The sequence below is a fragment of the Aspergillus piperis genome (genome assembly GCF_003184755.1).
Source record: "Aspergillus piperis CBS 112811 unplaced genomic scaffold BO85scaffold_2, whole genome shotgun sequence".
Lineage (NCBI taxonomy): Eukaryota > Fungi > Ascomycota > Eurotiomycetes > Eurotiales > Aspergillaceae > Aspergillus > Aspergillus piperis.
In genome coordinates this window covers 2,161,036-2,185,508 of record NW_020291592.1, presented here as the reverse complement: position 1 = coordinate 2,185,508, position 24,473 = coordinate 2,161,036, and the positions used below count along the sequence as shown (strand labels likewise).

At 49.8% G+C, this 24,473-nt stretch overlaps 9 protein-coding genes across 9 annotated transcripts; 4 read left to right on the top strand and 5 right to left on the bottom strand.

Annotated features, from left to right (window-relative positions):
- The first annotated feature begins 27 nt into the window (after positions 1-27).
- Positions 28-2,031, top strand: BO85DRAFT_128941 (bifunctional ATP-dependent DNA helicase/ssDNA endodeoxyribonuclease DNA2). Its single transcript, XM_025653972.1, has 3 exons — positions 28-103; positions 157-1,968; positions 2,023-2,031. Exon 2 carries the CDS (start codon positions 219-221, stop codon positions 1,830-1,832), a length of 1,614 nt encoding a protein of 537 aa, XP_025520135.1. The 5' UTR covers positions 28-103; positions 157-218; the 3' UTR covers positions 1,833-1,968; positions 2,023-2,031.
- A 3,601-nt stretch (positions 2,032-5,632) lies between these two features.
- BO85DRAFT_445644 (ribonuclease P protein subunit p40) lies at positions 5,633-7,802 on the bottom strand. Its single transcript, XM_025659310.1, has 7 exons — positions 7,227-7,802; positions 6,973-7,105; positions 6,804-6,866; positions 6,647-6,748; positions 6,433-6,579; positions 6,026-6,365; positions 5,633-5,945 (listed from the first exon to the last, which is right to left on the bottom strand). The coding sequence occupies exons 1-7, from the start codon at positions 7,368-7,370 to the stop codon at positions 5,723-5,725; spliced, it is 1,152 nt and encodes a 383-aa protein (XP_025520134.1). The 5' UTR covers positions 7,371-7,802; the 3' UTR covers positions 5,633-5,722.
- On the top strand, positions 7,803-9,576 carry BO85DRAFT_389626 (WD repeat-containing protein). Its single transcript, XM_025656748.1, has 3 exons — positions 7,803-8,278; positions 8,356-8,668; positions 8,748-9,576. Exons 1-3 carry the CDS (start codon positions 8,166-8,168, stop codon positions 9,441-9,443), a joined length of 1,122 nt encoding a protein of 373 aa, XP_025520133.1. The 5' UTR covers positions 7,803-8,165; the 3' UTR covers positions 9,444-9,576.
- On the bottom strand, positions 9,567-12,940 carry BO85DRAFT_465988 (putative C6 transcription factor Prf). The gene is made up of 6 exons (XM_025662100.1): positions 12,268-12,940; positions 11,889-12,165; positions 11,316-11,835; positions 10,762-11,253; positions 10,466-10,711; positions 9,567-10,410 (listed from the first exon to the last, which is right to left on the bottom strand). The coding sequence occupies exons 1-6, from the start codon at positions 12,569-12,571 to the stop codon at positions 9,760-9,762; spliced, it is 2,490 nt and encodes an 829-aa protein (XP_025520132.1). The 5' UTR covers positions 12,572-12,940; the 3' UTR covers positions 9,567-9,759.
- A 184-nt stretch (positions 12,941-13,124) lies between these two features.
- On the bottom strand, positions 13,125-15,011 carry BO85DRAFT_413270 (mitochondrial 54S ribosomal protein uL2m). The gene is made up of 2 exons (XM_025657602.1): positions 13,666-15,011; positions 13,125-13,591 (listed from the first exon to the last, which is right to left on the bottom strand). The coding sequence occupies exons 1-2, from the start codon at positions 14,785-14,787 to the stop codon at positions 13,490-13,492; spliced, it is 1,224 nt and encodes a 407-aa protein (XP_025520131.1). The 5' UTR covers positions 14,788-15,011; the 3' UTR covers positions 13,125-13,489.
- Positions 15,012-16,331: 1,320 nt separating this feature from the next.
- BO85DRAFT_128849 (B-type cyclin nimE) lies at positions 16,332-18,115 on the top strand. Its single transcript, XM_025653971.1, has 3 exons — positions 16,332-17,712; positions 17,765-17,903; positions 17,957-18,115. Exons 1-3 carry the CDS (start codon positions 16,507-16,509, stop codon positions 18,052-18,054), a joined length of 1,443 nt encoding a protein of 480 aa, XP_025520130.1. The 5' UTR covers positions 16,332-16,506; the 3' UTR covers positions 18,055-18,115.
- A 793-nt stretch (positions 18,116-18,908) lies between these two features.
- BO85DRAFT_474724 (HIT-like protein) lies at positions 18,909-20,321 on the top strand. The gene is made up of 3 exons (XM_025662675.1): positions 18,909-19,497; positions 19,711-19,822; positions 20,021-20,321. Exons 1-3 carry the CDS (start codon positions 19,156-19,158, stop codon positions 20,290-20,292), a joined length of 726 nt encoding a protein of 241 aa, XP_025520129.1. The 5' UTR covers positions 18,909-19,155; the 3' UTR covers positions 20,293-20,321.
- On the bottom strand, positions 20,303-22,338 carry BO85DRAFT_413265 (tRNA (guanine-N2-)-methyltransferase). The gene is made up of 5 exons (XM_025657601.1): positions 22,049-22,338; positions 20,981-21,855; positions 20,708-20,913; positions 20,517-20,641; positions 20,303-20,464 (listed from the first exon to the last, which is right to left on the bottom strand). The coding sequence occupies exons 1-5, from the start codon at positions 22,160-22,162 to the stop codon at positions 20,405-20,407; spliced, it is 1,380 nt and encodes a 459-aa protein (XP_025520128.1). The 5' UTR covers positions 22,163-22,338; the 3' UTR covers positions 20,303-20,404.
- A 421-nt stretch (positions 22,339-22,759) lies between these two features.
- On the bottom strand, positions 22,760-24,468 carry BO85DRAFT_362184 (putative histone deacetylase SIR2; the record flags this gene model as incomplete). Its single annotated transcript, XM_025655615.1, has 5 exons — positions 22,760-22,942; positions 22,999-23,178; positions 23,242-23,781; positions 23,843-24,153; positions 24,216-24,468. 5 exons carry the CDS (start codon positions 24,466-24,468, stop codon positions 22,760-22,762), a joined length of 1,467 nt encoding a protein of 488 aa, XP_025520127.1.
- Positions 24,469-24,473: the final 5 nt, after the last annotated feature.

Sequence of the window (24,473 nt, the reverse complement as noted above, 5' to 3'; positions counted from 1 at the left end):
TGATCTGCATTAGCACTCTGTCTTGAACCTGTCACTTATGACTCGCCTGGCATGGAATTCTGATGTCAGTCGATAAAACAAAGGTAACTACCTATTGTTCGCGGTATCATTCGAATGATTGAGGGTCCACTTGACATACTCTTGCTAACCGCCTAGGCCTTTCTTCTCGAGATGCCCCATTGCCCCCCAGCTCCCGAAGAACGCCAACTATAAACACGATGAACACAGGCAACGGCTCGCACAGAGTATCTTCGCAATCACGGTCGAAATTGAATGCTTTTCGGTACAATCAACAAAATAAACCAACTCCTGACAAGCCCCCTCAGAAGACTAGCTTAGCACCTGGCCATGCGAACAAGGAGAACCAGACGTCTTGGTTGAATGGAGTGACGGAACCCGATGAAAATGATCAAAATCAAACAGCAGAGGCAGCAGAACCAAAGGCACCGAGAGAATGCCCTCACACTCCAGGAAATAGGATCCCTCTAGCGGACCTTATCAACAATGCAGAGGATGCTTTCATCCATGCTCCTATGCCGGAATTTACCCCAGAAGATTACGTTGTTTGGCAGCATGTGCCCGCAAGCTCAAATCCTGATAGAATGTCCCAGACGCCTGCACATGGTAAAAAGCGCCGCCACAGCTCATCTCCGACTAGCTCTCCCCTGGCAGGGACTTCGAAGAGCAGGCGTAAAGGATCTCTTGACTTGCAGAATTCTCAGACACTCCAGAAGACTCCGCAGCATGACCTCGCCGCCGACCTGTGGAACAGCTATGTGAGCAAGACCCTTGCCAACGGCAATGGTGAGATACTTCGACCGCGCTTCACAAATCTCCTCTCTTCTTCCCCGCAAACGCCAGCGTCAGTGCGCACCAGCCGAGACTCTTCAGGTCTTAGACGATCAAACAGCTGTATGGCAGAATGGCCCAGTTCAAAAGCCAAGCGAAGAAGGATCGACAAGGAAAACTTTGGTACGGGACGAAGCATATTCTCAAGGACAAGGAGCAATGTTGTCAACTCGGGAAACTATCAAGGCCCCAAGATCAGTTCTCTCGTGGAGGAAATCGAGAAGACGTTGAAAAAGGCACCTGTGCCGCTACCGGACACAACTGACTCGTCTCCTATACCAGCACGCAACCAAGGCCGGCGTAGTAGGTCAAAATCCCCGACAGAGGATAGAAAGAGCCAAGCTCAAGCCTCGAAGAAAACCAGCCAAGTGCAAGAGCCCAGAATCATTCATGCTGCCCCTGAAGACAGGAAACCGTTGGAAGAGTCCTCATCGGATTACGGGGACGATGAATTTGACCAGGACTTCTTCGATCTCGCCGAAGCCTCATTGGATCCATTTGTGGATGTTGGTTCCTCTCACCTTAAAGACAAGGCTCTGAGTGACGGACTTGCGAAAAATGAGGCTTCGACAGAGGCCTGCGCCTCAACTAAGGAATGGAGAGAGACTGGTGCAGTGACTATGAAAACTAATGTGGATAAACCGACTAATGATGTTGATACCCTTGATGCTGATGAATTTGGCGATGATTTTGATGGTCTATCGGACGGTATGGAGGATCTTCTCGCTCAATGCGAAAAGTCGCAGAGCACGGATATGGCAAAGCCTGTTTCTACGGGGCCAGCAGCTTCTAGACATCCAATTCCCGGAGCAAAATCTGGCTATTATCCTAACGCGATGTCCGAAGTGTCCATTCAAAATAAAGGAGAACAGGATGCATCTTTTGGTGATGAATTTGACGATGATGGCTTGGATATAGAGGCCATCGAACAATCCATGATGCATTCAGGAGCAGATGCATCAAACGATGTTTGTCATTCTTAGTGGGTTCATGTGTTACATACTTACTAAGCCCCATATATAGAACGTTAGAAGCCGACAAGCCATCAAGCGTTACCTGATTGTTGATATTGCCGAGTCTGCGTATAAAACCCTCAAAGGGCGCGTTCAGCCAGAACAGGTCAGACACCATCGAAAATAACAGCTTTGCATTGCCACTGACAACAAGAAATAGGTGCTTTCTGTACAAGATGAGAGGACGAAGGAAAAGAAAGTCGTCATCCTTCGAGAGTCCTGGTGCGAGTGCCCATGCGTCAAGGAGTCATACATTCACTTAATCGGAGATTTCGATGCCACAGGACATTGCATCGTGGATGATTCTAGGAACATGGTCATACTCCATCCGGACCACCTGGTCTCTGCAACAGTCGTAGCAGACTCAATTAGTTGCCAGCGCCGCGCCGTCTTGCAGGATCGTATCAAATACACGTCCGATCTAGGAAAAGCGCAAGTCTTTGGGAACATTTTTCATGAGGTGTTTCAAGAAGCAATCAAGCTCAACAAATGGGACACGAACTCGCTAAAGACTCTGATTGAAGGCGTTACTGTCAAGCGCATCGAGGATCTATACTTGATCCGCATGACTATTCCGGAGGCTGTTGAATATATCATGAGTCGAATACCGGGCGTGCAAGCCTGGGCAGAGCGGTTCCTCAGGGTAAAGCCAAGTGTAAGTTACCCGGCCTCAATTCGTAGTAGTGGTACTAACTGAATTAAAGGCAGAATCATTGGTCGAGGATCGTGGCAGCTCTAAGATGAGTTTGAGTATCAATAAGCTTCTTGAAGTCGAGGAGCATATTTGGTCTCCAATGTACGGACTCAAAGGAAACGTTGATGCCACTGTGCAAGTCGCTTGTCATGACGGCGAAAGCGATAAAAACCTGGTCATACCACTTGAGCTCAAAACAGGCAATAGGGATACAAATCAGGCCCACAGGGCACAGACGGCCCTGTATACTTTGCTGCTTTCTGATCGCTACGGTAAGAAAACCCCACCGGTGCTCAGTTCCCTTATTGATAGAAACTGATGCGTTCCTGTAGATGTGGAGTGTACGTTTGGATTGTTATATTACCTCGAAACAACGAAAATATTCCGCATTCGTGGTATCCGGCATGAGCTCTTACAGATGATCCAGCAGCGCAATCGCATAGTCGGATATATGCGCCAGAGAACGCACCTGCCGCCGATGGCCAAAAAGTCGTCATTTTGCAACAAGTGCTACTCAAAGACACCTTGTTTTATCTACCATAAGCTTGCAGATGATGGTGACGGTGAAACTAGCGGTCTTGGTGACGACTTTGTCAACGCTATGGACCACCTGACTTCTGATGATCGCGACTTCTTTCGAAAATGGGATGATTTGTTAACCAAAGAGGAAAAGAACATGATCCGATTCAAACGCGAGCTCTGGACCATGCTTAGTAGCGAGCGCGAGGCTTTGGGCCGATGCTTTGGCAATGTCGTCATCGACCCTAGTTCCTCCTACGAGGATAAAGATGGACCCAAAATTAACCGCTATCGCTATACCTTCGTCAAAAAGCAACCTCATTCATCATTTTCGTTTACCGAATCCCAACTCACACTTGGAGAACCTATCGTGGTTTCTGATGAGAAGGGCCACTTTGCTCTTGCAAATGGATACGTTGTGCAAGTCAGCCGAAGACACATCACCGTCGCGGTAGACAGGCGGCTACATAACGCCAGAGCGAGAGCTAGAGGTTTTGATGCCGAGCGTAACCAGTCATTCAAGGGTATAATGGAAATACTCGAAGACGGTGCCTCTCCGTCACCGGCTGAGTCGGATGAAGAGCCGGTCTACCGTTTAGACAAGGACGAATTCAGCAACGGCATGGCAATTGTCCGAACGAACCTGGTTTCCATGATGGAACGGGATCTATTTCAGGCTAGACAGCTGAGGAGGCTGATTGTTAAACGGGAGGCACCCGCTTTCAGGACCACAGCATCTGCATATACCTTGTCTGAATCCGACAAGGCAGCCTTGAACGTCGATCAGAGACAAGCCATTGACAAGGTCATGAGAGCGGAAGATTATGCCTTGGTCCTTGGAATGCCTGGTACTGGCAAGACAACCACCATTGCTCATATCATTCGTGCCTTGGTGGCACAAGGAAAGAGCGTCCTGTTGACTTCATACACCCACACAGCGGTTGATAACATCCTACTGAAAATCAAGGATGACAACTTCCGTATCTTGCGAATCGGGGCTCCTGCAAAAGTACATCCTGATGTTCAGCAGTTTGCAGACTTGGCAGCGGTGCCTAAAACCACAATGGAAGAGCTGAAAGCCTCCTACGAAGATTCGCAAGTGGTGGCGACTACCTGCCTCGGGGTCAGTCATGGTATCTTTTCCCAACGCATGTTCGACTATTGTATTGTTGATGAGGCTTCCCAAATCACGCTTCCCGTATGTCTAGGGCCTATTCGAATGGCTAGGACATTTATCCTTGTTGGTGACCACTATCAACTGCCTCCGCTGGTGCAGAACAAGGAGGCCCAAGAAGGCGGCTTGGATGTCAGTCTTTTCAAATTGCTGTCTGACTCACACCCCGCATCTGTTGTCAATCTGGAACACCAGTATCGAATGTGTGAGGACATCATGCTTTTATCCAATACTCTCATCTATTCTGGTCGTCTCAAATGTGGGACTGGAGATGTTGCAGTGCGTTCGCTCAATATCCCCAATATTGGCGGTCTCAAGCAACATCATCCCAGCACCTTCCCCCAACCTCATAGTCAGCGACAGGTTTGCTTGGGTACAAGCCAGGGTCGTTGCTGGCTCAAAGACCTGGTCGAACCGTCTGCCAAAACCCGACTTGTTAACACGGATACGCTTTCCATACCTGCATTGGATGTAGCAAACGGTTCACGGATTGTGAACCCTACTGAAGCAACCATTTGCAGCCGACTCGTTGAAGCATTCATCTCCAGCGGCATTCCGGCACGCAGCATAGGTGTGATAGCGCTCTACCGAAGCCAACTCTCGCTCCTGAAACAAAACCTTAGCCGTTACCTACCGGATCTTGAGATGCACACAGCAGACAAGTTCCAGGGCCGGGACAAAGAGGTTATCATCCTAAGTTGCGTGCGGAGCAATGCTGACAAGAACGTCGGTGATCTACTCCGTGATTGGAGACGCGTCAATGTCGCATTCACCAGAGCACGGACTAAGCTTCTCGTTGTCGGAAGCAAGAGTACTCTCCGCGATGGAAACGAGCTCCTAGGAAAATACGTGAAACTAGTCCAAGAGCGAGGATGGATTTATGACTTGCCTAGAGATGCCATGACGGATCACATTTTCGAGTCTGAAATGGTTCCATCGCAATCCTGTCTGGACAAGTCTACACCTAGTCCAAAGAAGAGCAAGAGCCCCGTGTCGGCCAAGAAGACGACTCGCAGTCCTTTTGGTCCTGTGCAGACTCGACTATCGCCGACTGGCTTGAAGAAACCTGCTAAAAGGGGCGCTAAGTTGATGAGCGGTGGTAGAGTACTTGGAAATCGACCTGTTTTGCAGGATATGGTCAATGATCTTATCGGATAACCGTGTTCTATGTCTTGGTCGCTACTTCTTTTTGTTTAAAGGGATGTGAAATATCGTTTGGCGTGTATTGGGTATGGGCTTTGGGATGGATGGTTGGATGGTCAAATGAAAGCGACAAGGGAATATGATATTGGATAGCAATGGACTTGCAGGACAACTTCAATAGGTCAGAATAATATTATAATTTGGACTATATAAGCCTGCGTACGTGTATGGTACCAAGAATGTAGTAAGTGCTTTTTAGATTTGGGGTATAGTATCGAAGAACAGTAACTCCTGAGCCCACTCTACAACGGTATACTAGTATAAAACAGTTCAAAGAATCGAAGCACCGACGTACTCCCAACATATAAAGTGCCGACCATCGCCCTTAGACGAACTATCTGCCTGCACTCCAGATACATCTTGCTTTGGCACATGTGTCGGAAGCACCATAACCGTGTACCCATCGCGTGCCTCCACAGCTTCTCTTCCCAGCGCACTCGCAGAAAGCGCGAACCAAGCGTACGGGGCGATAGACTTGGGAGCAGTTTCCTTCCTAAACACGCACAAGATAGCCACGTTAGCAGGACAACAACCAATATCAGATAAATTCCATAGCAAGGTATGTGAACATACAATATCGCAACCAATAATTCGATAATCCAACGAGACGGGACAAGTCCATGCCACTTCAAGCTGAAAAGACTGGTGGGCTTTGCATTATCCGAGTCGGGTACACTGTAACGACATAGATAGGGATCGACATCGTCATAGACGGATACGCGAGGCGATTGGAGGGATACCATTGCAAGCCACTCGGAGAGCTCGCTGCAGTGATCTTCTAGTTCTGCTGCTTCGCGGGACTTGTCTGTGATTTCTGGTCCAGGGAGACGGGGGACAAGGATATTGGAGTGCTCGGTAATTATAGGCTTGTAATTGATGATTTGGGGATGGTTTCCTTTGAGGGAAGGGTCATCTGCTTGTGTTTTAGTATATAGCCCTGGGAGATAATTTGCAGAAGGGTGCTTAATGAGGTATGGTACCTTCGGAAACGCCACCCGAGCTAGTTGTGAGATCGAAGAATAGCCAGGCTACTGATTGGTTCAAGACGTTCTTGAAAGCCCATACGATTCTCTCGAAGCCCTTCTTGCCGTGAAGCATGGACGGAAGCCGAAGGTTGATTTCCACGACTGTTTGTCAGGGCTTGTTGTCAGCATGTCTCCTCATTCTGGGGGACATGGTATGGAGAGCACATACTGAACCTCTCTTTTGCATGCTTTCTTCCTCCGCTGCGAACAGGCTTACCTGTAAGCCCTGTTCTTTCGAAGATTTCTTTGCTCAACTCCAATTTCAAGATGCCTAGGGGGGGCTGTTAGCTGAGTAGGCTAGGAAAACAAAGTCGGGGACTATAGACCATCTTTGAGTGTGAAGACACTGTCTGAGCCTGAGCGTCCCTCTGAGATCATGAGGATATTCCCTGTACCATGTATGTTAGCTACTAATTCGATCTTAATGCCCCAGCGAGGCGACGAGAGGCCAAAAAAAAAAAAAAAAAAAAAAAAAAAAAAAAAGGCAATAATTACCGGTCTTGATATAAGTATTGAAAAATTCACCCTCTAGCAAAGAAGATAGCGACATGAACACTCTAGCATATCGCAAATTCTGCAGTTGGGGTTCCACATATGACAGGATGTCCTTGGGCAGAATGACTTCAACCTGCACAGCGACTAGTTAGCATTTCTCTGATATTGTGCCAGCGTGCATATGATGAACTGTCACAGCACAAACAGACAGCATAAAAGCCTAGGAATCATATCTAGAAAACAGGGTGTCTTACCGTGTGAACGAATGGATGTCCAAGGATGGCCGAGAAGGGGGACCGTTTCGTGGGTGGCTGCTTGGGATCGATGAAAGCAGGCAGTTGGCCTATGGTGGTGTAGCATTTTTCGCGCTTAGACGCGTCATCCTCAAAGTCGAGCATCGTCCTGAGAAGGATATAACAAAGCCTGACTATTCGTCGATCAGGCCGTCGGCAGTCAGGCTCAAGTCTTAGATGCCGGTAGATGAAATTTGTGGTTGAGCCCGGAGAGAATTTTCGGCCCTATACAATATCTGTTCGATTCGCACTAGAGGGCTAATAGAAGGCGGGATGCATCAACCAGGAATGTCTGATGGAGTCAAGCACGCAGATGCAATAAGCTCCTGTATAGTTCCGTCGTATACTACTGGTTGATATGCAAGATAATTGCTGCTTGGAAAGTTCCGCTAGGTCACCTGACCATATACTGATTGCATGTTCGGGGCAATCCTACCAAGGAATACTGTTATCGCATGAATTGGACAACTTACCGAACTATAAATAAAGAACAGGGCTTTTCATGAGTTTCATGAAAACGAATAACTTCCAACTACTAGACTTGTTTAGTTCTGGACAGGTGCCTAGCCAACTGGCGAGTGCCAGCATTATGTCATCTCAATTCTGATCTTCTATCGCCGAGCTCCAGCCAATCACCGAACGCGCCTCACGGTCTCTGCGGGCATCGATCGAACATCGCGCGCAGGAGCTCTTCCAAATCTCCCCGCAATTCGACAGTGTCATTTCGCAATTGCTCTAAGAAGATACTTTCGTTACTGAAGACCAGTTTGCCATTCTATTGGCAAGGAATACCTCCTCACTCCGCCATTCACAGCCCCGCGGGGCATCAGTCCAGGCTGCTGCTGCCGCAATCGCGAACCCGCCAGCAGCAGCAACAATTACACAAGTACTACCTTGACAATGGCGCCTCCTCGACGGAACCTGCTTCCAAAAGACCGGTTTGGTCTTGCATTTGGTGGTCTAAAAACACAAAACTACCATGATCCTGCTGCTCGTGGGCCTGGTTCTCATACGTAAATGCCCATCCGACACATTACTCTCATAAAAGAGAAGCAGAACGCATACTGATGGAGTGCGATGAGCAATCTAGAATTCGCACAATAGCATGGAACCCTACCGGCCAACTCATTGCCACCGGCTCCGCAGACCGTACCCTTCGAATCTGGAACCCTGAGCGCTCGCAAGTGAAATACTCCACCGAACTGCGCGGCCATACTGCTGGCATTGAGAAAGTCGTGTTCAACCCTGTTCGAGACTCCGAGCTGGCCAGCTGCTCCACCGATGGAACCGTTCGCGTTTGGGATGTCCGGTCAAAGACCTGCGTCAGTCGTCTAGACGTCGGAGGCGAGGCATTCACCCTGTCCTGGTCTGCTGATGGAAGGGTAATGATTGTTGGCAGGAAGGTGAGCGAACACCCACTAGCACAAAGCAGATGCTCAGCACCAGGAACTTCAAAACTCACAAAATGCCCAATATTTGCAGGACGACACCCTCATACCCATCTCCGTCGATACCCCATCCACCCCAACCATCCACCCAGACGGACCACCCAACGCCGCAGCAACGCAACAGCAACAAAAGCCCACCTTTACACCATCAATCTACACAGCCCTAGAACCACACCCCCAACCCATCCAAACTAACGCAACAACCTTCTCACACCACATCTCCACTCCTTCCTCCCCCGACCTCCACCTCTTCGCCACAACCGGCGAAGGCACCGTCAAGATCATCTCTTACCCGTCCTTTGACGTCCTTCACACCCTCCACGCCCACACTTCCGCCTGCCTTTCCATCTCCCTAGCACCCACAGGTCGCTACCTCGCCGTCGGGGGCAGCGACGCCCTCATCTCGCTATGGGATACAACAGACTGGATCTGCAAGCGCACTGTTTCGAGCAACAATGGTGGAGCCCTGCGCGGCGTGAGCTGGAGCTTCGACGGTAGATTCATCTGCGGTGCTTGTGACGAGGTAGGCTGTGGCGGTAATGGCTTGGAGATCTTCCATGCGGAAACGGGCGAGAGTGTTCATACCGTTCCTACGGGAGGCAATGCCAATTCGGGGATTCCGGCTGTCGCGTGGCATCCTTCGAGGTATTGGCTTGCGTATTCTACTACTGCGGATGGGTCGGGGCCGGGTGGATTGAGGATTGTAGGGGCTGCGGGTGGGAATTTGTAATGGTGGTATTTTTGATATTTATCTCGCATTTTTGTGTATGTGTGTGTTGTGGCGTTCGGTGCGTTGGATGTTTTATTTGAGCTTACGATGTTTACGGTAGATATTAAGCATGGCATTGCATGTCTTGTATAGAATCCTTTTGCTGTGCTTGTATGATATAGTGACTCGGTTCGCGAATGCTGTCCTGAGGATGTAAACGTGCTACACTCGACAAGTTTGTCGAAGAGGTAAAATCTCATGATATATTCAACACCAATCGTTAGTCTATATATCGTAGATCACATCATCAAATACTCTGTCGTGCTCAAGCTGAAGCTCAAGGCATGAAGTTCAACCCTTGCCACGACTCCCAGCCTCCTGAGGCGAGTAATGCCCACGGAGCATCGCTGAGAGCTTCGGGGCCATTAGACGAATTATTGACTAGGTCTGCATCGCCTAGGTCAGGTATAGGATTCTGTGAGGTATTCCATGTAGGATCGGTAGTGAGGGGGTTTTCGGATCTCGTGGGATCGAGCTGAGTTGACTGGTTGGGAAAGACAGTGTTGGTTCCGTATTGGAACGGAGCGAAGACACTGGGGGAGAATAGTTCTGGCTGTATAGGGACTTGTGTGGATGAGGGGTATGTCGCTGGTCCCAAGTAGGCGAGGTTGTTCTGAGTGGAAGCTAGGTGTGAGGGTATGGAGTTGGTTGACTGGTGGGTGTTGGCGTTGCCGTTGGATGTAGAAGACATGTTCGTATCCAAGTTTGGAATATTATTGCCATTTCTGGTCGGTGCTGCATGATTGGATGTTACAGAGCCGCTGTGAATTGTTTTGCTTGGTCGGCCTGGTGGCGTTTCAGTGGTACTAGTCTGTTGACTTGCATATTCAGTGGGCGTGGATCCAGAAGTCCTTTGAGCGTGATCTGGGGTTGTATTGTCGTCCTGGCCTCTTGATTGGTTTGCAGTTTGCGTATTGTTCGCGCAAGTCTAGGGTAGTCGCTGATCAGCAGATCGTCTTCACGGCTATAGCAAGCATGCTTACCGGTATATGGGACGCGATACACATCCTTTTCGAAGCGCGAACATCTCCAAAGGCAGTTCCACCAATATCAAGTTCAAGTTGCATGACGAATGGTTCTGCTAGCGGATTCTTTTCTTTGAAGGCATCGAGGGCAGAAAAGGCAAATTGTAGAGATGAACGTGCAGCGGAGTCACTGGGGCGAAATTTCAGGTATTGGATGAAGACCCGCGCGGCCACGTAGATACAAAACGCCATGAATGGGTCCATCTGCTTCCTGTTAGCATGTTCAGAGAGCTAGAAGTCATGATATAACTGACAACACTCAGATCTAGATGGATGATCATCTTCATTATGTTGGAGATTTGATCGGCAGCTAGTATACACCGTCGCTTACTCTCGGTGGCGATCTGCTCTGGCATTTTGTTCTTTTCCGCTACGAATATTGCCCCTTGATGCAGACAAATCGTTGCTGTGTGAATAGCCATGTTGCAGAATATAATGTTCGGGTCGGTCGTCAAGACTGTCAGCCGCAGATGACTCGGCATGGAGAGCGCAAAGTGGAGTAGGAGATTATCAAAGGCACGGTGCCGCTGCCAGTACAGTCCAGTGAGATCATGTTCATTATCTTGGGGATCAGGACGATGCAGATGTGCGACATTCTTCCCAAACATGCAAGCTAATATCACGACTCCTGCAAAAGTAGACATTGTGGAAATATTCCCGGTTATCAGTATGTCTGCGAGACGACCAGTCTGTTGCGGGTTGTTATCGATGAATGATTCCTCAGACGCTGGAAGATTCGTGAAGATCTATCGAGCTCAGTCAGATAAAACTATTCCCGGACATTGAAGCATGTGCTGGAGCAACTGACATCTCTTTCATCAAACGAGACAGGCCATCCAGTACCGACACTTGCGTATCTATCGAGACAGAAAGCCATCCAAAATACTCTCCTTCGCTCTTCTTTTTCAGACCAGTCCTTGGAAGGTGGCAAGGTCTGTTTGATGTTGAGACCATCTTCATCTATACCACATAGACCTAGCATCGTCGCCAGTCTGGCAGCTTTTCCAACACTCAGCCACGCTCGAGGAAGAAACATCATTTTGAACTCATATGTGCCGATGAGTACCCAGGTCTGACAATGTGAGATAGACACCACACGCTCACCAAGACCTTCTAACTCGTCCAATTCGGCGTACTTACGAGCTCGCTCGTAGAAAATACTGTGAAGACTGGAGTACTTGTCCGTGACAGACGCCGCATGGCACCAAATCATGTACTGTAAGCATATAGGAGGCCGTGAGGCAGGAGCAAGGCTTGCAGCTGCCAAATACCTTGGACGGTGAATCATGGGAAGTCGAGGATGTATCTTCTTGAAATATATCGCAGTCCTGTATAGCATTAGAAGGCGGATACAGATCTCGATTGTATGGGGAAAACTTGCAGCTCATCAATAACCTCCTGCGTGGGAAGGGGTTCTTCCAGCCCCAGTCTTATCAAGCTACCTTGGGGATTATCGCTGCTTGCTGCTCCTGCATGATATGATGTGGGAGTCGAAGAGATAGGATCGGCCTCTCCCTCCGGAGACTGCATATGAACACCATCCTGGGGAGAGATACCGGGCGCGCCAGCCGAATGGGTAATCACTGAAGCAATAGGACTATTGCCCTGGCTTTGCTGTACTTGTGCTCCTTGATTTCTAAGTAGAGTTTCGACCTGGGCTGCATAATAAGCGTGGTGTTAGCGGAGCAGACGATGAGATCGGCGCTCACATGCCTCCGAGCAGAAATCGAGCGTCAAATAATGACAGACAATGAACATACCCAGACGTGCTTCTAGCTGCTTCACATAACCCCGCTTTGGGCCGCTTTTCTTGCGCACTTCATCGAATATGCATTCATGACCTAACCGAGAGCATGTACCGCAACTGGGTCTCTTTCCATCGCATCTTAATTTCCTCCTTCGGCAAAGAACGCATGCGATACGCTTAGGGCGGGGAATATAATGGCTGTTTGGATTGTGATTCTCTGCGGCAATCGGCGCTGCCTCTTCATGCGCTGCACTCAGCTGTGGCTGGGATGGAGAAGCTTGAGTCTGCCCTGGTAGACGATTGGCATTATCAGCCATGGCCGGGCGCGCGATGCGGATGGGGAGCTGATGTGTGTCGAGAATGGCCTGCAATGTGGGCACAGCTTTTCCGAGCTAGAGGTGCTGTACCTCGATCATCGATACTTGGAGGCATCGAACGGGCAAAAAAGACCGGTATGCATAAAGAGAAGGCCAAAAAACATAAAAGCCGTTAGGCTATAGGGAAAGATGATAGGTGCACGGTCGAGCTTATGTCGGTCAGGCCGAGGACGTTACAGGACTCGTAACGGAACCAAGGATCCTAATTTGTTAGTCAGCCATCATGCTAACAAAGTGTAATTCGCGACAATTAAAGAGTAAAGCTTATAGCGGTTTTCCCGCGGACGTAAAGGCGATGTTAAACGTCGTGAGTTACTTAAGCGCGATGCGATGATCTTACTCCACTGACTTCGGCTCGATTCTATCGGTCTCAGCCAGTTCTAGACCCGCGGCTTGTTCGCCCCGATGCCGCCCTATCCCATGCCAGGACTGGTCGCTGTCTACTCCAGCAGATACAATACTCTCATAAGTAGAGGAGCTGATCATAATCTATATTTGCACTGTGTAATAGGATTGATTGTACTCTAACCCATGTAGTATACAAGAGAAACGCCGGAGCATAAACAACACATGAAGGAAATCCGGATAGAAAGCAAAGGAGCTGGAGTATAGACAGCTGGAATCCCCCATCGTAGCCAAGACAAAATAAAGTATAGTACAACAAGGTGAACAGGAAAAGACTTCCCACCATCTAAACCCACAAGAAGGACCTTCGACAGATGGGGACATTCCGAAGATCCATGCTCTGCTTTACCCAGCTTTTACCCCGAGCGATGATAGAATCACATTTGATATAACCGTGAGATTGCTGTAAGGAGGTCCAACGAATAAATAAGAATTTCATGTCCACGACGGCGTTTAGTGGTATCCACGACGACGCTTGCCCTGGTTGCGCTCTCTGGGATGAACCACAGCCTTGTTGATCTTCCACTTGGGACGGGTCTTGTAACCGGATTTCGCCTGTAAGAAAAGAAGACATTAGCACGGACGAGGCCTGGAAGCAAAGGAAGGAATAGTGAAGGGAGAATACATACCGGCATACCCCAAGGACTCTTCGGGTCAACATTACCCTTCGATTTGCCTCGACCACCACCGTGGGGATGTTCGGCGGCGTTCATGGCGAGACCACGAACAGTAGGCCGAATGTTGAGCCAACGGGAGCGACCAGCCTTACCAAGCTGGCGGTACTGGTGGTTAGGGTTGCTAGCGACGCCAACAGTCGCGCAGCAGTCCTTATGAATGAGACGAACTTCACCACTCTGAAGACGGATGGTGACGTGTTGAGAAATGCGCTCCTTTCTTTGCCTCTCGCGTTGCGTGAGAGGCTTCTGCTCAACGGCCCCGGCCTCGCCTTCTTGGCCGTCCGAATGATCACGCTTCGCCTTAATATCGATACCCTTGGCGATAACTGTCGCAAAAGTACCGGCACTACGGCAGAGCTGGCCTCCCTGACCAGGGCGTAGGCCAACATTGAAGACCAGAGTACCAACAGGCATCATGTGCAGCGGCAGGCAGTTTCCTCTCCACGCGGTTCTGGCAGCGAGGACACCAGGGTCTACAGTACCTCCCATGCTCTTCCAGAGTTCCTCCGGGATACCAGACATGTAACTGTGGACAACGTCACCAGCCCGCATGCCCTCCGCAGCCAGGATGTAACTGAGTTTCTTGGTCTCCTGGCTACGGACGAGAGCAATGTGAGCACTCCGACCAGGGTCATGTTCGATACGTTCCACCACGTGCGGACCGGGAGCGTCACGCGCAAAATCAACCATTCGTATACGACGCTTGTGGCCACCACCGCGATGGCGGACAGTCACTCTACCGGAGTTGTTACGACCACCCTTGGCTTGACCTCGTTTGGGGAAGGTCAACTTCTGCACCGGGCGTCCTTTCCACAGGTGGTCATTGATCGGTCTGCGCAAATGTCTGATACCGGGAGTTCGTGGAGTGTAGGAGCGTAGAAGGATACCGGCGTCATCACGAGTGGGTGGAGGGGCGAAGGCGATACTGGGGTCGAAGGTCGAACTTGCAGGCTCGTCAGCGGACGGATTCTCTTGCTCGCGAACGACAGTCGAATAGGCCCGCGACGAAACGGCCGTAGACAAGGTTCGAAACGGAAGACGAAGGCCCGTAAGGGCCAAGCGAGTCTGAAGCATATTGGAGTGTAATGTATGTGGTGAGGTAAAAAAGTCGGAAGGATTTCAATGTCAATCGGTCGTGATCGGAGATGTCAAAGCAATACCGCAATGTGGTACCCTAAGTGGTGTGAGGAAATCCAAGCAAGCTACTGCTTTGACATGCTTAGAATTAAAGACAACAAAACAGGCAATGCAAAATTTCCAGCGTCCCTGACACCACTATCAGCAACACCGTGCTCAATTGGAGTGTTGTTGGGGGCACCGGTGACAATAGCCGCACTTCTACTCGATCTCCGGAGCAAAAATGTCTGGCATGGATTGGGAGGTGTGGCTTGACGCTCTGGCACATGACTTGAATCGCACCGCCGCTTCCGGGACTGACTAAGTGTGGCTCAGGCTTTGAGTCACGGGACGGCGCGACACGGCAACACGTCCGAAGGGAACGAAAAAGCGTAAAAGCTCCGGGTCGGTTGCCGCGCAACCAGCAATTGTTTTGGCGATCGTGGCCGCGCTCCATCACGTTTTTGCTCGCGACGGGCGTTTGGAGAGTCGAGGGTGATTTCCTGCCTGGGTCAGCTCAGGCATCGACCATGGATGAGGATCCGCCTTGTTTCCCTTAGGGAGTCCTCCCGTAAACCGTGACTGTATGATTACCACCCTGCCTGCCACCTTTTACACCACCAATTTCGCCCTTTTTACAGCGACTTCTGCCAGGGAAGTCACGTCCGTCATACATACGCATACACATACATACATGCGATCGATCCATACAGAACCATAGACTTGCTTCTCTTAATTGCCTTCTTTCCCCCCCTTCGTTGCCGTCTCTTCCCGTCTGTCACTCTTCCTTTCCCTCCACTTCTCTCCTACCAACTACCACTATTTCTCAATTGGCCTTCACCGTACATACCATAATACCTGGGGACCGTGACTATTGTCTCCAGGCTTGCATATACACGACGTTGTACAGCAGTTAATAATCCGCAATCCACGCGATCCCACTGGATTGTGCTGTGGGGCATCTTTCCCAGCCTGGCCAGTTTCCACGCTAAGACTAGGGCCAAACATCCTCTTTGCCCTGTCAAGTTTACCACCTTTTCCTACTCCTCTCCATCATCATCTACTCCAGGGAGGCGACCACCACCCCTAATAGGACCCCGTTTCTTCGCCAAATTCTCGTGTCATTACTTATAAACTACTACCCTACCTTGCTATATCACCATAAAAACATACTTTGGGGCCGTCAACGCCGTGGAAAGTTACGTGTCTCGGGTCTTGCGAGCTCCTGTCAATAGCATCAACAAAGCCATATATGCCACGATTCTGAGCCCACTCCTGCCAAATTCCTTCCAAGTACCCAACCGTTCGACTTGAGAAACCTTGCATTCAGACTAATTGATTGGGGTTGGACACATATTCACGCGTGGTACGTGCAAATCTGCCTTCCGGCAACCGGTATTTGAGCTCCACTGGGGTAATCTCTCCTGGAATGCTGACTAGACTTTCCAACCGCCTGCAGAACCATACTCTTGCACTCTACTCTTATTCCCTTCTTTGCCCCTCCTTATATTCATTTCACCTTCTCCCCCTATCCATCATGCCACCTGTAAGTGTCCTTGACCTCTCACTACGCGTTGTGCAATCCTCGGTCGCGAGCTCGATGGGCTTGAAGGTCCATCTTGCACGCGTATATTTCTAACCGTTCAACAGGCTCGGAGTCTTCGTACGAGAGGCACGATGAACGAGAACGATGAGAATGGCCCATCGACGCGTCTGACGCGGGCCAAGGCCGCTGCCCTGTCAGTCAATGACGCTGGGGCTCCCCCCGCCAAGAAGCCGCTCCAGACGAAGAAGGCTGCAACCACCACCACTACCACCGGAACCCGGAGACGCGCCGCCCTTGGTGATGTTAGCAATGTTTCCAAAGCAGAGAATGGAGAGACCAAGGATGCCAAGAAGCCAGCTGCCACGAAGGTTGGCTTGACGTCTAAAGCAACATTGCAGGCTGGTGGAGTTCAGAAACTTACTCGCAACAACTCGTCACGCGCTGCCCTGGGACCCAAAGACAGCAACCCCAAGAAGCCTACCACAGAAACAAAGCGCCCCGGAAGTGGATCGGGTACCAAGCGGACATCCAGCGAGAAGGCAATTCAAGAGAAGGCAGCTGAGGAGGAACCGCGCCCCCGAAAGAAGGTCGAAGTCGAGAAGAAGGTTACCGAACAGAAGACTCTCACCGAGAAGCTCGCCAACGCCAAGGAGGATGTCAATGTTCCTGTCGATCCCAAGGTTCTGCAAAAGCCTGTCGATGATTTTGTCGACGATCTCGACGCCGAAGATCTTGATGACCCTTTGATGGTTGCTGAATACGTTGTCGATATCTTCGAATATCTGAAGGACCTTGAGCTGGAGACCTTGCCCAACGCCGAGTACATCGATCATCAACCTGACCTGGAGTGGAAGATGCGCGGCATCCTTGTTGACTGGCTCATCGAGGTCCACACCCGCTTTCGCCTCCTCCCCGAGACCCTCTTCCTTGCCGTCAACATCATTGACCGCTTCCTCTCTGCTGAGGTGGTGGCTCTGGACCGTCTTCAACTGGTTGGTGTCGCCGCTATGTTCATCGCGTCCAAGTATGAGGAAGTTCTTTCGCCACACGTTGCCAACTTCACCGATGTCGCAGACGGAACTTTCACCGATCGCGAGATCTTGGACGCTGAGCGGCACATTCTCGCTACGCTCGAGTACAACATGAGCTACCCCAACCCCATGAACTTCCTCCGTCGTATCTCGAAAGCAGACAACTATGATATCCAGACCCGTACTCTCGGCAAGTACCTCATGGAAATCAGCCTCTTGGACCACAGGTTCATGGGTTACCGCCAGAGTCATGTGGCGGCTGCTGCCATGTATCTGGCTCGTCTCATCCTTGACCGGGGTGTCTGGGTATGTTTCTTCCACACATCTTACAGGCTCATTATGCTAATTGATAACTTAGGATGCCACCCTGGCTCATTATGCCGGTTACACTGAAGAAGAGATCGACCCCGTCTTCCGCTTAATGATTGATTACCTTCACCGCCCTGTCTCTCATGAGGCGTTCTTCAAGAAATACGCCAGCAAGAAGTTCTTGAAGGGTATGTTGCCTCTATAGCATTGACGTTGGACCACCAACCGCTAACGTGACTAGCATCCATCCTCACCCGGCAATGGGCAAAGAAATACCACCACCTGTATATCAACAGCTCGCTATCCGAGCCCTACTCTTATATGAAAGACCATGAATAAATAACCCGCCGCCTCTGGTGACTTAATATCGGCGTCAGGCAGCACGACCGAGGATAGGAGTTTGTTGATTCCATATGATGGTATTTCTTTCGTGATGGTATTAGGCACCTCTTGCATATGTTTATGAACGGCATTTTGTTGTTTTCGGTTGCGGACGTTTGCATCTTCGCTTCTTCCAGGGGTGTCTGGCGCACATCTGGCTTTGTTTTTTCTGCTGTTCTTCGATTCTCTTCAATTCTGGTAGTGTCTGGGTTGTTTCGCACTTGCTTTGATACCTTACATAACCTTCTCCCGTCTTACCCTGTGTGACTTCCAGGCGTCGGACATTTCGAGGACGGAAATTTACTCGTTTCTTTTTATTTTTGGATCCAAAGTTCTTGTTCATCGGCGTCGGGTACTCTTCGGACTTATTACACAGCTTCCGCAGGACCGTGACGATCTATCTACTACCGCATTATGTTGGTCAATGCGTGCGGAATGAACCAATGCCATACAGCTACGACAGTACACATCGGGGCATAGATCAAGGTTGAGAGAAAGGTGAAAAAGGGCTTGTTTTTGGTATTAGTATCATTCATGTTGAGTTAGCGGGGGTATATCACGGATAGAGTGGCAAGGATTACGGTAATGTGCGTTAAGGATGGTTAGTTTAGCCTTGAACTACCAGGAAGTTTGTGTACCACCCCTTGATCCTACTTGCAGATCACCTAGATACAAGCCTTCTAAGTAAGCAAATGTGGTTAATGCGCGGGAAGTTTCCAACCTGCCAGTGACCTGGAGTTGGGAACCGAGGCACCGAGGATCAACAAGCTAGCCATCCCATATCTCCTCATCCTTCTGCACAGCAACCAAATCTCGAATTCCTACTCAAGATACCCCCCAGTGACGATCAAATTCCCTCTCTCCTAGCTCCAAAGCACAGACACATATTTAGTCCCGGTTGCTCTAAGGAACGGACCCAGTCACTACCCAACTACCACCAATCAATCTCAGGAACCCAACAACCCTTCATCCTATCCACCCCCAATCCCTTACCCCAGATATATCCATCTACTATCTATCTATCTATCTTACCCACCCAGCCAACCAACCCCTACCATCATGACCTCAGATCATCACCACACATGCCCCTTTTGCGCCATCGCTCACAAATACCCGCCCCTCCCACCAACGACATTCCTCCGCCCGAAGAATTCCTCCCACGATGATCATTTAAATTTAGCGGCTGCCGCGGCGGCGTCCACTACTACTGACATTCCTTCCCCGGATTCATTTACCGAGCCGAGCAATTCAGACGGCCCTGGCCATGCCCATCTCCTCCTGTCCACGAAACATGTCCTGGCGTTTTTGGATATTATGCCCTTGACGAGAGGACATGTTTTGGTTGCTACGAGGGAACATTGTGAGAGGTTGGGCGATGTAAGGGTGGCTGTAGGGAGGGAGGTACGTTGTTAACAGTTCTTTTTTGTTTTGGGTTTGTTCTGGAATTGGGGTTTACTTTTGCTTATTTGGATTTGAGTTGGGTTGTTATTTTATGTGTTAGTTATGTAAGGTTTGGATTGGAATGGGTTTGTTGGGTTATGGTAGTGTTTTTGAATACGTACTACAGTATTTACTATGGGTTATCTTACTTACTGACGCATGGAATGATTACAGATCGGCCAATGGCTCCCCGTTATCTCGAGGGTCGTGATGCGGACCCTCTTCGGAGAGGAAGAGCAAGGGGACTTCAACTCGTTGTGGAATTGGAATGTCGTGCAGAATAATGGTAGGTTCCGTTGCTAAGCATTTACTATATCTATGTTATGCTTGTGTAACCTTGACGGCGCGGCGATTTGGTTTGTCGATCTTATGGCTTGTGGAACCTTGGATGTCTACATGTCTTATTGTCCCGTATTTGAGATTTGGCGTTTAGGCTATTTACTTTATTTGGGATTTACTGGCTAATGAGTGGGGATTGGTTTAGGTGTCAGAGCTGCGCAGCAGGTCCCTCACGTTCACTTTCATGTTATTCCCAGGCCGCCTGATCGGCCGGCGGAAGGGAAGGGAAAGGCTCATTTGAGTTATGTTATGTTTGGGCGTGGGCAGAGGGAGGATTTGGATGATGACGAGGGGGAAGGTCTGGCTGGGTTGTTGAGGGAGGAGTTGGCGAGGGAAGTTGAGAGGGTTAAGAGGGACGAAGGGGTGGACTTGGAAGGTGAGTTTGGGGGATTTGGGGTGGAAAAGGGGAAGCTTTGATGGAATTTGTAAAAGTATAGATGTGGCTGTTTCTTGGTTTGTATCATGTTGGGCGTTCTAGAGTCATTATTGCTTTTGTTCGATTTTTGGTTATTGTCTAGTCTAATGCTGTTCATGAGGCGGAGCTTTCTCTTCCTGATTTCGAGCTGTCGGGCGGGTTCTTCATGAAATACTGATTGAATAGTTAGGACTGTATAGCGGTATACTGTGTCGGCATGGCATACCTTTCTTCTGAACTCATTCAATTCGTCTGCGTACATTCCCTGAGCATCAAGTTTTTGCCGGCCTTTGGAAACATCCGAGACCTGTCCTTCTGGTAATCTTCGATAGGTGATAAGTCGACGAGACCCTGGTCAACAGGTTAGCCGTGTACTTTATCTCACATGTTGTCTGGGAAGGCTTCATATGAACTTACAGGTGTAGAATGGTTGGACAGATACGTTCACTACCTCCAGGTTGGGGTGCATCGGTACGGCCAATTCAACCTCCTCGTCATTTGCCGTTGGCATCCACATGGCTAGGCGTCCATTTGTAACGAGGCTTCTGACGGCAAAGTTGAGGATATCGTTGAGCATCGCCTCGAAGCCGTAGGGCTTCTTAGGCGCAATATATCCGGGTCGACTGGACGCATGTTAGTTGGCATCCAAGTCCAGATACTGATACTCAAAATGCGGTAATGTAGACATACTAGTGAGCAGGAACTCCATCGATAATAACCTCTTCGTTCCTAAGACCCTCGCGTCTTCCAAGGACCCGGAGTCCTTCGCGGATTCCATAAGGCGGATCACAGATGATGCCATCCAAGAATTGAGCCGAACGCAAAGGCGTATTTGTAAGGTCGGAAGTAAAGACATCCATAAATTTGCCGACCATATCATATTGCTGGAAGTTCGACAACACTCCCATCGTCCCACCCCTCTCCATCATCTCTTTACCCCGGAAACTGCGTCCATCGATATCCGATCCGAACGTCTCAGCCCCGAAATGCGACATAGCCACCAAGAAGCTCCCCGTACCCACAAACGGGTCATAGAAGAGCTTTCCAGGCGCGGCATGAGCCATATTAGCCGTAATGAGGGTCAACTCCGCATCCATAGAAGTAGTGCTAATATAGCGTCTCTTCTTGAGGTCATATTTATTGACGACATCGCGACTACTATTCGCAATCCAGCGTCCAAAGTAGATAATCTTTGGCTCTTGGCCCTCCGGACGAGGCGTACCAGGCGAGTTAAGATCCAACCCGTAGTCCTCGAAGACCCAGAAATCCTGATCCGGGTTCTTCATGCGAATGGGGCCCTTGAACCCCAGGAAGGAAAATGACTGGATGATCTCGCGCTTCTTCTCACTGCTGCGCTTTCCGGCGAAGCTGTCAATGGTGAATCGGAACGACGAGTCCCTGTACTGCGCCCAGCGATCCTCCGTCCGCCTGCGGACGTCGGCGTAGACTTCGTCGAAGTTGGTGCCTTGGCCCCAGAGCTCGAAGATATCCTTGGCTATAATGCTTCGGGTAATCACTGCACGAGCTGCCGCTTCATCGGGTAGTCTTATGGTGCAGAATGGGGACTGGTGATGGTGGTTAGCGGCCGGTATGAAATGTAGATAGATGGTGGATAGTCATTGGTGCGGGGACAGAATAATGATCCCAATGAGGGGTGAGTGACATTTTCTGTTCCTCACGCGGGGCAGGAAACCACACAATGAATGTATGATATAGATTATCGGGGCTGAGGAACAGAAGAAAAGAGATTATACTTACATTTTTATCATAATGTATGAATTCGAGTTTCACGCCCGCCAGGTCAGCCAGTGCCTGGATCTCGGCCTGCCGAAAAGACTCATGGGCCTGGGCGAAGCGAATGAGATACTCCATTGTCGGTTGCACTCACGCTCGCCACGTATTTGGAGGATGTATCAAGATTCAGAGTTAGTGGTACAGGGCCAAATTGCCTTCAAAGGACTATTTTTGGTCCGCTCTGATCTGCTGGGGGTTCTTTGGTAATTAATGGCCGTTGACAGGAGCGGAAATAAATTTTCTTTTTGTTCCAGTGGATTGGATGGATTTGGCCGGGAACCCGCCATCTTTCACCCCAGGATACTAAGTATTACTTGCTGTTCTTAGGTCTCTCAACCAGCCTACTATGGGAACACAACTACTGGTACTATACTAGATAAGGAAATTCAATCTACAGCATTGGGATAAAACAGAGGATAAAGAAGAATATAGTAAATGAAGAAATAATAACGGTTTATCGCACAGGCTGATGCCAGTCAAACAAAACATAAATACATCGAAGCAGCAAGCATACTACATGCTGTATGGTACAGCTATGCACCCGATTAAGCATCCCTCATACATACTATGCCTCCCAACAAGATGACCCACAGAAACTGTTCGAAGAAAAAAACCCAAACTTACGCCGTCCTTGATATCCACAGAGCCAGAGATGACCAGGACCAAACGCCGCCGCTATGCGCCGACAACCTTAAACACATGTCGTGACTCGTAACCCTCCACTGGAAGCACTTCAACCTTCTCGTCTTCGGGAATCATCTCATGCTTCAGTTCCCATCCTGCTCGACGACAGAGCTCAGACACCACCACGTCGCAGTCGCCCAGTAGATCGATATCAAATTCCGTATGCGACACAGGCTGAGGTCTTGTTAGCAAAGCTCGAGGCGCAAGAGCACAAGAACAAGGTGGCTTACGGTACGCGAGATATAGAGCTGAGGAACCGTTCGAGGGAGCACGCCCGGAACCTCCGCTACAGGAGCAACCTTCAATGAAGTCCCAATAACAATAACGAGGTCCACCTGATCACGGTCATGGTGTAGCAACCGGCGGCCAAACTCATCAGGAAGATCTTCCCCAAAGAATGTAATGTCGGGCTGAAGAAGTTTGAATCAGCATATTGTAAGTAACAAATGTACAAGATGTGGTTTTCCACGAACCTTCATGACACCAGGGGTAGGTATTTCGTAGTCGTCATCAGTGCTGTCCCCATCATTGTCCTTGCGGTTCTTGTGGACTCCGTTGCTGCTCCGCTTCCTCTTGATCCCCGAATCTTCTGCGATGCGCTTGCGGCAAGCGTCACACTGAGGAATAACTCCCTGCTTAATCTCATCGAATATCTCATCCCCCTTGACCTTGTACTGACATTTGACACACGTAGCCGTGGCGAACGATCCGTGGCATTGCACGATGTTCTCTGGGAGAACACCGGCATTCGCCTCGATATTGTCGATATTCTGAGTGTAGTTGGTCAATAACTTCCCCTTATCCTGCAGAACACGGATAAAAGCGTGGGTCGGCGAAAACTTCTTCTCGGTTGGAAGAATGTCCTTCGCGATCGAGAAGAAGATACTGGGATCCTCGCGAAACACCTGGATGTCAAACACCTCCTGAGGATCGCTCAGGCCTAGATGCGCCAACTGTGAATAGAGACCAGTGTCCTTTGAACGGAAATCGGGTATTCCGAGACTCGTAGAAATCTGAGAGTATCCTATCAGCACACGTTTCATAAGCGGGTACCAATCCTCTTGATCAACATACACCAGCGCCAGTTAAGACGACGATATTCTTGCTCTCCTTGAGCAACTTGACCGCATCATCAATTGTATTATACTGTGGGAGCTTCGGGCGCCTGGAGAACTCGCGCGAAATCGCGATAGCCAGGAGAGGATGAAAGGCCTCGTCCGGCGCATCGTCTAGAAAGGCTGGGGGCAAGATGCCGAACGCAGTACACAGCTTCCGCGCAGTCACTTTGTCCTGACCCAGCGTTTCTTCAACAAATGCAGCCTTGCCAACCTCATGGAGTCGTTTCCGATAGGCGACGGCCTCTTCCAGTGTGCAGGCATCCGGTACTAAAACAAGGAGAAGATCCGGTCAGTGCGCGCATATAGAGGACATCATATAGGGTGCTTACCACCCTCACGGAGCTGATCGTCGCGTAGGACTTGGATAGCGTCTTCGTATAGAGACTGAGTCTCCCACTCGTCGCCGGAGCCGTCGCTATCGGTCTCATACTCCGACTGAGTCACTTCTTCCTTCGCAGCGGCTGTATTCTCCGTTGCGGTGCCGGTCTTTGATACTGCGGAGGCCATATCAACGGCTTCCACCTGGACCACCGGATCCTTCAACGAGGAATCATCCCCGCTGGGCGCTGAAACAAGGTCCATCCTGT

Coding starts and splice junctions, on each gene's coding strand:
- BO85DRAFT_128941 (XM_025653972.1), top strand. CDS start 219: ATGAACACAGGCAACGGCTCGCACAGAGTATCTTCGCAATCACGGTCG.
- BO85DRAFT_445644 (XM_025659310.1), bottom strand. CDS start 7,370: ATGCTCGACTTTGAGGATGACGCGTCTAAGCGCGAAAAATGCTACACC. Junction 7,106..7,226: donor GACATCCATTCGTTCACACG/GTAAGACACCCT, acceptor GTCGCTGTGCAG/GTTGAAGTCATTCTGCCCAA. Junction 6,580..6,646: donor GCATGCAAAAGAGAGGTTCA/GTATGTGCTCTC, acceptor CCTGACAAACAG/TCGTGGAAATCAACCTTCGG.
- BO85DRAFT_389626 (XM_025656748.1), top strand. CDS start 8,166: ATGGCGCCTCCTCGACGGAACCTGCTTCCAAAAGACCGGTTTGGTCTT. Junction 8,279..8,355: donor CGTGGGCCTGGTTCTCATAC/GTAAATGCCCAT, acceptor TGAGCAATCTAG/AATTCGCACAATAGCATGGA. Junction 8,669..8,747: donor TAATGATTGTTGGCAGGAAG/GTGAGCGAACAC, acceptor CAATATTTGCAG/GACGACACCCTCATACCCAT.
- BO85DRAFT_465988 (XM_025662100.1), bottom strand. CDS start 12,571: ATGGCTGATAATGCCAATCGTCTACCAGGGCAGACTCAAGCTTCTCCA. Junction 12,166..12,267: donor GCAGCTAGAAGCACGTCTGG/GTATGTTCATTG, acceptor CTTATTATGCAG/CCCAGGTCGAAACTCTACTT. Junction 10,411..10,465: donor GTATCGCGTCCCATATACCG/GTAAGCATGCTT, acceptor CGACTACCCTAG/ACTTGCGCGAACAATACGCA.
- BO85DRAFT_413270 (XM_025657602.1), bottom strand. CDS start 14,787: ATGCTTCAGACTCGCTTGGCCCTTACGGGCCTTCGTCTTCCGTTTCGA. Junction 13,592..13,665: donor AGAGTCCTTGGGGTATGCCG/GTATGTATTCTC, acceptor CTTTTCTTACAG/GCGAAATCCGGTTACAAGAC.
- BO85DRAFT_128849 (XM_025653971.1), top strand. CDS start 16,507: ATGAACGAGAACGATGAGAATGGCCCATCGACGCGTCTGACGCGGGCC. Junction 17,713..17,764: donor TCCTTGACCGGGGTGTCTGG/GTATGTTTCTTC, acceptor TTGATAACTTAG/GATGCCACCCTGGCTCATTA. Junction 17,904..17,956: donor CAGCAAGAAGTTCTTGAAGG/GTATGTTGCCTC, acceptor TAACGTGACTAG/CATCCATCCTCACCCGGCAA.
- BO85DRAFT_474724 (XM_025662675.1), top strand. CDS start 19,156: ATGACCTCAGATCATCACCACACATGCCCCTTTTGCGCCATCGCTCAC. Junction 19,498..19,710: donor GGGTGGCTGTAGGGAGGGAG/GTACGTTGTTAA, acceptor GAATGATTACAG/ATCGGCCAATGGCTCCCCGT. Junction 19,823..20,020: donor GAATGTCGTGCAGAATAATG/GTAGGTTCCGTT, acceptor GGATTGGTTTAG/GTGTCAGAGCTGCGCAGCAG.
- BO85DRAFT_413265 (XM_025657601.1), bottom strand. CDS start 22,162: ATGGAGTATCTCATTCGCTTCGCCCAGGCCCATGAGTCTTTTCGGCAG. Junction 20,642..20,707: donor TGTCCAACCATTCTACACCT/GTAAGTTCATAT, acceptor CCTGTTGACCAG/GGTCTCGTCGACTTATCACC. Junction 20,465..20,516: donor TGAATGAGTTCAGAAGAAAG/GTATGCCATGCC, acceptor CTATTCAATCAG/TATTTCATGAAGAACCCGCC.